Source organism: Podarcis pityusensis, assembly GCF_964106645.2.
Source record: "Podarcis pityusensis genome assembly, chromosome: 5".
NCBI classification, from domain to species: domain Eukaryota; kingdom Metazoa; phylum Chordata; class Lepidosauria; order Squamata; family Lacertidae; genus Podarcis; species Podarcis pityusensis.
Genome location: NC_138032.1, coordinates 66,171,268 through 66,180,714, shown reverse-complemented (window position 1 = coordinate 66,180,714; position 9,447 = coordinate 66,171,268). Strand labels below are relative to the sequence as shown.

At 47.3% G+C, this 9,447-nt stretch overlaps 1 protein-coding gene across 2 annotated transcripts in view; it reads left to right on the top strand.

Moving 5' to 3' along the window:
- The first annotated feature begins 6,309 nt into the window (after positions 1 to 6,309).
- The window catches only part of PAPSS2 (3'-phosphoadenosine 5'-phosphosulfate synthase 2), a 49,858-nt gene continuing 46,720 nt past the window's right edge, over positions 6,310 to 9,447 (top strand). Inside the window, exon 1 of one of the 2 annotated variants that reach the window (XM_081004562.1) lies at positions 6,310 to 6,467. In XM_081004562.1, coding sequence (XP_080860688.1) covers positions 6,441 to 6,467 — 27 coding nt within the window. In that variant the 5' untranslated portion in view covers positions 6,310 to 6,440. The remainder of the gene's footprint in view (positions 6,468 to 9,447) is intronic. The other variant, XM_081004563.1, reaches the window with a different exon arrangement.

Here is a 9,447-nt window from a genome sequence, read left to right as displayed (position 1 = left end):
ATTAAGCAAACATTTGAGCTGCCTAACTAACACTCGCTTAGATTGGTTGGTGTTAAGCAGCTTGTGAACACAACTGAAACCTTTTAAAAATTGTAAATTCTAATTAACAATTGCCAAATGCTACACCTCTCCCTGACCCTGCAGCGCTCTCCAAACTTATCATTACCAGTGCCACAGATTGTAAGACAGGAATGACCGCTCCCCACATCAAATGGGGGGCGCCTTTTGCGTGATCCTATGCGGCTCCCAGCCATATAGCCTGGCTTTGCCCTTCCCAGGCTGGATATCTGGAGGTCTCCACCTACCTCAAGCAGTTACCCAATCCCACCTGGGGAGGCGTTGCCAGGGGACCTGGCCAGGTAGGGGGAGGGACCGCCATACTCACACAATAGAGGGTGGATCTTACCTGGGAATTGTCAGTTGGCTCCAGAGCTTCTCCCATCCTGCCCTCCCTCAGTTAAGCCTTCCTTTGCAGGTTAATCTCTTCTCCACAGGTACACGGGCGCTGCTACATCATGGTCGCTGTTGAAGGGCCGGAAAGGAATTTTCCTGCATTGGCAGTTTTTGCCTTCCCCATAGCAAAAGGTCACAACTTTGGCGGTTTCAGGCATTGGGGGGAATGCTTTAGTCTATCTTCCCTTAATGGGGGGGGGGCCTGAAGCGGTGACCCACGCCCCCCCTGCGGCGGCAATCCCAGGGTTCCCTGTTAAAGGGGTTGTTTTGAGGGGAGGCATTGGCCATACGCCAATTGGATGTCATTGCTCTTCCCTCCAATGGTGGCAAAACGGGGGGCGGGCTCTCTGCTTGAACATATGTTCTCCAGAGCCAGCCCAATCCTCACACAGTCTGGATAACCCTGATGTCCCCCAGATCCCCGGCCAGGGACTGGGAGGAATAAATTCCCAATGCCTAAGCCAAGGTCTCCCTACATCTGAAACTTTAATAAAGCTGTGGCCAATTTTAATCCCATAGCACCTTGTCTTGAGTCGTTATTCCACTCGGGAGTCACCTGGGGCTGGGGGGACTCCACCTGCCCACGCAATCCCCTCCCTTTGCTGCCCCACTCTGTCCAGCAGGGCTAGCACACCCCACCTTAAGGGTGGATCCAACACATGTGGCTTAAGAGTTCTTCATCCTCCTCGACAGCCTGCCCAATTGTCTGTGCTCCTTCTGCAAGTTCAGGAGGCAGAGCTGAGGCTTGCAGTTTCCCATCTCCTGGGCTGCCTGGGCTGCCAGTTAATGTTTTAAGGTATGGCCTGTGGCACACAAAGAGAGGCACTTCTGGAAAAGGCAGTAAAGAAACTGTCAACCCCTCACCCCTGCAATTTATTAATTTTTGCCCACATATACCAACAAGTTCATCCCTTCCAGGTATATGTGGGTCCTCTTTTCCACTGATAGAGAGGGTGCAGGAGGATGTACAGAAACTATTTTACTGTATGTAGGTAAACTGTACTTTTAATTGTTCCATCCACTTTTGCTTCAGGCCGTACCTGCCTCTGACATGTGGCCCTCAGGCTGTAAAATTCATCCTGCCCCAGCCAGCTTATTTCAAGAGCAAACATTACTACTTTTCCTGCCAGTCTGTTCAACCTGGGAAGCACTGCAACAAATGGGATATGTGTGTGTGTGTGTTAGGCCTGTCGCTCCCCCCCAGTTACCGTATTCTCCCATGAAAGACAGCCTCAGGTACTTCGACTGCTTTCCTTGATTCCTTCCATCCACAGGATTCTGGAGCCTTGCAACCTCTTAAGCAATATCCCCGCTTTTCTAGCGGCAGTCCCTACTGGCTGGGCAAGCAACGAATCTAGCATGAGTGAGCAACCAGCCCAGCAAAAGTTAAAATCCCGTGAGTTACTATGGATGTTCAGCATCAGACTAGGGGGTAGGAAACAAACCTCTTTAAAGATGAGTACAGTACTCTGTTTCCTTTGGGCAAACACAAGGGTATTTCAACACTTCATCAAATCAGGAGTGTATTTTACATGCTTAACTTAATACACATTTGTTTGTTTTTTTAAAAAGCTCCTGTTATTTTTCCTAAAACCTATTATGCAAGGACAAACTTCACAAGCATTTGACCTGTAACCTGCAGTATTGATATTGGCTCCATTGCATGGCTTTTGTGAACCTCTCTCTTGCTCTCTCTCAACCTCCAAAACAGCAATATGGGAATAATATATTATATTTGCACTGGCATTTCATTGGCAGGATTATTTCAAAATGTTTTTTTCTCATGGAATATGACAATAGAGTAGTAAATCCTATCTTTGCTGATACTTTTGCACAGCAGTAGGCATGCTGCTGCCCAGCCACTACTAAGATGCTGGTGTTCTCCACTGATTTCCATGGGTAGCATTCACTTCCAACCTTGGGGAGGTTGAATCACTTCCAATAAAAACCTGGAAACTCCCGCTCCAGACAGTGAGATGGATCTCTGGTTTCATTTTGTGGAGACTGTGTTCACACTCCCATTTACTGTGCACTCACTGTGGGTTTATCCACACTTCCTCTTGACCTACTGCTTCCGCCCAATCCTGGGGAAAGCACTCAGTCGGAACAAACATCAATTTGGGTTTTCCTCTTCATGCAGACCTTTGACTTGTTTGAGGTGTGAGTTTGTTTTTGTTGCGTTATGTTCCCTGGTGATAACTGGTATTTATTAGCTGCTGTTTCACCCCTGTTCTGCCCTCTTCTGGGTCCAAAATGACCCATGTGTCAATTGAATGCCCGCAAAATGGTCATGACCTGTACTTGCACACTCATGTGTTCTTGCTTAACCATAGTTTAGCTCGGCTTCACATGCAAACTGGACCGTTGTTTGTAAACCAGTTTCACTCTATTACCTATGAGTGTTCAGTATGCATTTTTCAGGTTTTGCAATTTATTGTTCTAAGAGAACAAACCATATTTAGGAATAACAGTCAGCAACTACATTGGGCCACTGTATGGAAACAAAAAAAGCAAAAGGCCAAGCCCCTTCCCTTGCTCTTACCAGTGGACACTTTATTTTTATTTTTTGACAAATTATGAACTGCTAGAAGACATGGGATGTGTGTGCAGGGAAGTAACACACACTCCCACTTTTCCCAGTTTCCCAGTCAGCCATCTTAATTTTACTAATACCTGAATAGGCTTGAATATTGTTTCTGGTCTTAGGGAAGCTCATTGTCACAAGTATGAGAATATGTGCTCATGAGATATTATTTTTCACCAGCTGTAGGACAAAAAGCAACCCTGAGAGAATTCACAGTGTGTAAGTAAATCTTCTGAAACAACAGAAGCATAGAATAATAAATGTAGTAAATTTATACTAATCTGTACTAATCCTCATTATTACAAGAAGGGAGCTGTGTTGTGTTGCCAGAGGGGCAGTTTTTATTTGTTCAAGAAGAAATATCTCAGGCCAACATATTCACTCTATTTAGATATTTGTTAGCAAACAGTTTAAAATGATATCCAGGAAATATTGTGTACAGATTCCAGTTCGATGAGGAAGGGAGTGAGAAGAGTGCTGCTTTTGAAAAAAGGCTCTCTGCTTATCTGTACCTACCTGGAGTTACATCAGTTATATAGTATTCTAACACTTTACTTCAATTTCCTTTGTGATGCTTAAAGTTTTTGCTGGATCTTCCAGCCCAGTTTTAACTCTTGTAGCCATAAACAAACAAACAAACAAACAAACAAACAAATCTCAATGGATTATATTCCAAATGAGTACAGAGACTCTCAGTATGTTGTTGGTTCAAACTCGTGTGTGTGACATAATGGAAATTTTATCACACCATAAGTACCTATCTGTGGATTAGCTATTCACGTTTTATGGCTGGGTTTTACATTTTCTTATCTATGTAATCAGCTGCTTACAGAGTATAGCATGTTCTCCTTCTATATCACTTAAAATGTGTGACAGAGCAATTGCTTGTTCTGTACAAAGGGTTTATTTTAGTGCAATGAACCACAAGATGTGTGCCGATTTTACCTTCACACTATAATGCTATTTACAGGGCTGGCCCACCAAGGAGGCCAGGTGAGATGACTGCCTCAGGCGGCAGGATCCACAGGGGCAGCAGATCCTGATGTAGAGCTTTCTCTCTCCGCCCCCTGTTTCCAATGTAGACCTTTACTCTCCCATTCTTCCCTGACGGGGAAAGGAGCACCCTTTTGCGGTTTGCTTCAGGTGCCAAAATGTCTTGGGCCGGCCCTGACTATTTACACACGACAAGAAGAAAGAACAGGTGTCATCAATTTATTTTCCAATTATATTGCCTTTCTCACTGCAGTAAATGAAGAATGAGCTCCTAAATGCATCTGCAGCAGCTCTTTGGGGCCAACATGGGGAAACCCAGCCAGATGGACAGGGTATAAATAATAAATTGTTATAAATTATTATTATAACATTTGAAGTTCTCACACATCTGGACCTCCATGGCTCACACAGCTACTCAGTTTTTTCAGTGTCACATTCCCAGTCTCCCCAAGGCAACACTTAACAATTTAGGGTCAAGGCAGGCTGTGTATCTTGCACTGTTGGCTTTCTGCTCTGATACTAGGGATTCCTGAAAAACAACAACGAATCCCTGCCCTTTCTATACTGTATTATATATAGTGGACTTGTCAGATGATGTGGGCTCCAGTCCACAAAATCTTATGCCATAATAAAATTTGCCCGTCTTTAAGCTTCCTGTTGTTTATGTAGCAACAGGCTAACAAGAGCAGCCCCTGTGGAAATTGTCTCAAGGGTGTGAGCTTCTCCTAGCACTGCTGCTTCTTTGCAGCTGGAGTGAAAGAAAATACAGGGATGCAGTTGGCTTGAAGCGGAGGCGAGGAAGGACAGAAGAATTAAGGTAAGTGTATAGAGGAGAGGGATGCGGGTGGCGCTGTGGGTTAAACCACAGAGCCTAGGACTTGCCGATCAGAAGGTTGGCGGTTCGAATCCCCGTGATGGGGTGAGCTCCTGTTGCTCGGTCCCTGCTCCTGCCAACCTAGCAGTTCGAAAGCACGTCAAAGTGCAAGTAGATAAATAGGTACCACTGCGGCAGGAAGGTAAATGCCGTTTCCGTGCGCTGCTCTGCTTTGCCAGAAGCGGCTTAGTCATGCTGGCCACATGACCTGGAAGCTGTACGCCGGCTCCCTCGGCCAGTAAAGCGAGATGAGCACCGCAACCCCAGAGTCGGTCACGACTGGACCCAATGGTCAGGGGTCACCTTTACCTTTATGGAGGAGAGGACTTTTCATGGCACTACTGCCTGAAGCTGCCACGGTGTTGCTTTTGTGCCTGAAAGCTGTGTGTGTGTTTTAAATGTGCTGGTAGCACTGCCATCTCACGCCCTGCCTGTAGGGTTGAAACACAGCGTTGGGTTGTTATTCTTACTATGATCCATCGACCCATGTCTCCACGCTTCTTTCTAGAACACATGTGAAGCACTCTTATGCCACTTTAGCAGCCATAGAGAATCCTGGGAAATGTTCTTTCCGCGGGTGCTGGGAACTGTAGTTCTCTAAGGTCAGCAGCCTTTGACAAACCGCTGATACTCCATGACTGTTGCAAGTGTCATCAGAGTGCTTTAAAGGTGTGCTGCGGATGTGGCTGGCTGTGATAGGCTATGATAACAACTGCCGAGGACCAGAAGGAAGTGCTATAAACACCTCCAAGTATCCCTAATATATCGCGCCTTTACTTGCCTGCGTGGCTCTGTCACTGCAAGCTGCTTTGGGCTGGGAAGCAGGGTTTATATATAAAAACAAAATAGGCAGCCACTTTCCCAGCCCAGAATCACCTATCATGCCCAGAGTGTCGTTTCACATACAGTACTTTGCTTTTTTGCTCTCAGGCTTCCCTAAACCAGCGTTTAAGACGAGGGAAAGCCCGGGGTTGTTGTTTTTTTCGTTGCACAAAGGGGAGATTCTTGGCGAGGGTTGGACCTCGCCTCCGTCCAGCACCAGCCTGCAAACCTATAGCCAGGGAAACGCGTGGGTGAGACGGTGTCCCCTATCGGAGAAAGAACACACGTTTTTGTTAAGCGAGCGCCGTCTGAGGCGATTTAAAACAATAAAAAAGCGCGGGTCGGGTCCTCACTGGCGCGGGGGGGGGGGAGGGAGGACGCAGGCACGAGAGGAGAAAAGTTTTCCTGTGAGTATACTCTCGCGGAGCCCTTTCCCCTCACAGGGAAGGGGAAAAAACCCCGCACTCTTCCCGCCTGTGGCAGCCGGGAGCAGAGCAAGCAGCGAGGGGAGGAGCCAGAGGAGGGCGCGGGGTGTGAGCCGTGGGCTGGAAAGGCGGTCCGGGAAGTGCTACGTGTCTCCTCGGCCGCTTTTATACCTACTCCCTTCCCCTCGCAGCTTCTTAGCAGCCCGCGGGAGCCAGCCGCTTGCCTTCCTGCCCGCCACCCCACCCCGTCACTGCTGCCAGGAGCCGAAGGAGCCGCGAAGCCGGCGACATGTCCGACACCAAGAAGCAAAGGATGGTAGGTGCTGCCTCGGCAGTTCTCTCGCGGCGGCAGAAGCAGAAGCAGCAGCGGCATAGTGCCGGCGCCCAGCGGGAGGCGCCTTTTTTTTTTTTTAAAGCATCTGCCAAGCTGCGCTCGCGCGCTTCTTTTTCTCTCTTCTCGCTGATGGGCGGCTGGCTGCAGCCCCCTTCTCCGCTGGGGCAGAGGCAGCCGCGCCAGGGCGCAGCTGGAAGATGCCATTCTGGTCCGCGCAGCAGCCCCCGGGTCTACCACCAGCGGGGCAGGGGATGTCCTCTCCCTTTACTAGTCCTCTTTGCGCGCCGCCAGAAAGGTGATTTTTGTCAGAGAGACCCTCCAAATAAGCAGCTTGTTAGAGGAGGAGGTAGGTTGCGTTAGCATCCTGTGGCTAAGAGTTAAACTGGCACTTTGGGGCTGGGTTGGGTTGGGGTGTCTTCCCAAACGCCATGGTTCTGGCCATGAGAGCTGAGCAAACTTTTGAGTCCGCTAGGCTGGTGTGTGAGTGTGAGAGGGCATTGAAGTCATGATGCCCGTGTCATTACAGTTCCGCCTACAGGGAGAGCGCAGGTGGTCAAGTGGCAGGTGGCGGCTCCTTCCCTGACCTTCAGCTGTGCTTCACCACCTGTAGAGAGCAAGTAAGAGAGTGAGCAGATTGGGCTTTGTCTTCTTAGAAGCAGTGGCCATTTCCTCTATTTGCTCGCTCACTCATTCATCCGGGGGTTTCTTTGGGGCCCAGTCATTCCATTGCACAGCCTAGGGAGCAAGGATGTGCAAGCAGTGAGAGGCACTGGGGTAGCCATCCTTTGCCTGATCCTTCCTGTCAAGAGAAGAACAGTCTGAGCAATTATATGGAAATGCAGCAGCTGCTCCTGCCTCTTCTCAATCACCCTGTCTCATTGAGTGGTATGTTATGGACTGTTTATGCCAAGGATGGGGCACCCATGGCCCCCAAGTGACCCCAAGGTCCCCCTATCTGGCCCCTGGAACTCTCTTCAGGCCACACACCCCATAGTGGTCCGGCTTCACACCCTAAGTGCTTTTGCTTGGTTGGAATGCATCCTGGAATTTTGATGATGCTTCTTGCTTGCCTACTGTGGCACCTGTGATTATTCAGTGACAGGGCGAAAGCACTCTGCGTATGGACAGAGGAAAAAAGTCTCTTTCTGTGCATCAAAAGCTTTGAAAATAGATTCTGGATTTGAAGCCTAAATCAGTTCAATGCTTGCTTGAAAGTTTCTAGATTAACATTTTAAAATAACAAGTTTTTTAAAAGAGGTGCTTGATTAATATTGATTTATTAGCATTTCCTACACTCGTGGGAATTTATGTACAAATTCTATATTGTCTGAAACATATGTTCCATTTAAAAGTGGTTTCCTTCAACATTCTCCCTGGCATTAACAGGAACATACATGTGTGATGAATTATAGATTCAAATACTTTCTTGGCATGACTTGTGAAAGCTGCCTAAGTTGGAAGTGTCTGTTTTGTGGTGCCATAGTATTGGGGGGGGGGGGGGCGCTGATGTATTGTGTCAAGATGCTTAGGGCATGACTGCATAGGGCTTTAGCTATGGTGGGGGATGTATTTGAGACATTTACCTGACAGGGTGATTTAGCTGGTTTAACTTTCCTTTCAGTACCCAGCATCATTTCTTTGCACAGAACCCAAAGTTTAACCTATGTGGTCCCCTGTCCATCAGCATAGTAGACACGAGTGATAACAATATGTTAAGTCACGCTGTGTAGATATAAAACTGTTTTTTAAAAAAGAAGTGTGGTTATTTAATTAAGAGCATTTATAACTCTGGATTCATTTCACTGGATACTAGGATGCAGCAAAAGACACAGATTCCATAAAATTACATTACACTATTTGAAACTGTGGCAAAGAAAATCCAAGTGAGACACTTGATCCAAATGTCAAGGGTTTGTAAAGGGGACTTCTTGATTTGAAAAAGCCAGAACTAAGACTAACCCCAGGATGTTTTAAGATGTACTTTAATTTGGTTGCATTTTAAATGGAGTATAATTTATCCACATTTTAAAGGTAAAGGGACCCCTGACCATTAGGTCCAGTCGTGGCCGACTCTGGGGTTGCGGCGCTCATCTTGCTTTATTGGCCGAGGGAGCCAGCGTACAGCTTCCGGGTCATGTGGCCAGCATGACTAAGCCACTTCTGGCAAACCAGAGCAGCGCACGGAAACAGCGTTTACCTTCCCGCCGGAGTGGTACCTATTTATCTACTTGCACCTTGATGTGCTTTCAAATTGCTAGGTTGGCAGGAGCAGGGACCGAGCAATGGGAGCTCACCCCGTCACGGGAATTCGAACTGCAGACCTTCTGATCAGCAAGTCCTAGGCTCTGTGGTTTAACCCACAGCGCCACCCGCATCCCCATCCACATTTTAGGTCTGTGCTAATTAGCATTTTACTGTATTTGCAATGACCTGTGCTTACAAGCAATAAATATCAGTTGTGTTGGATTTAATGATAAAGATCAGCTAAAACCAGGCTACAGTAACTGCAGTTGATTGATATAGCAAAACACTGAAAAGCAGTGGGTGGGGGTACTCCGGGGGTGGGGGTGGGGAACCTAACAAAACCCACTAGGGAGATAGAGTTATTTTGTACAGCAAATTTTGCAAAGTTTCCACAGTGACCACCTTAACTACTTTGTCTGCCATTTCTTCCAAGGTGCCAGTAGAGTTAGATTGCAGGACACAACTTCTGTATCTGGAAATGTCCTCATTGAGCACAGAATGCTGGAAAGTTCCTTCCTTGTAGTAATTATGGTCCAGAATGCAGTGTTTCTAGAGCAGAGAGAAAGAGGGGCCCAAAGTACGGGAAGCCAGAGGTTGTTTCAGGAGAAGGAATGATATTAGCAAGACACACCTAGGTGGCTCGGGCAAGAAAACCACCAGCAGTGTAAACTGCAAAGAGAAAAGCCAGTGTTCTGAAATGCTTAGCAGTTACAGCATC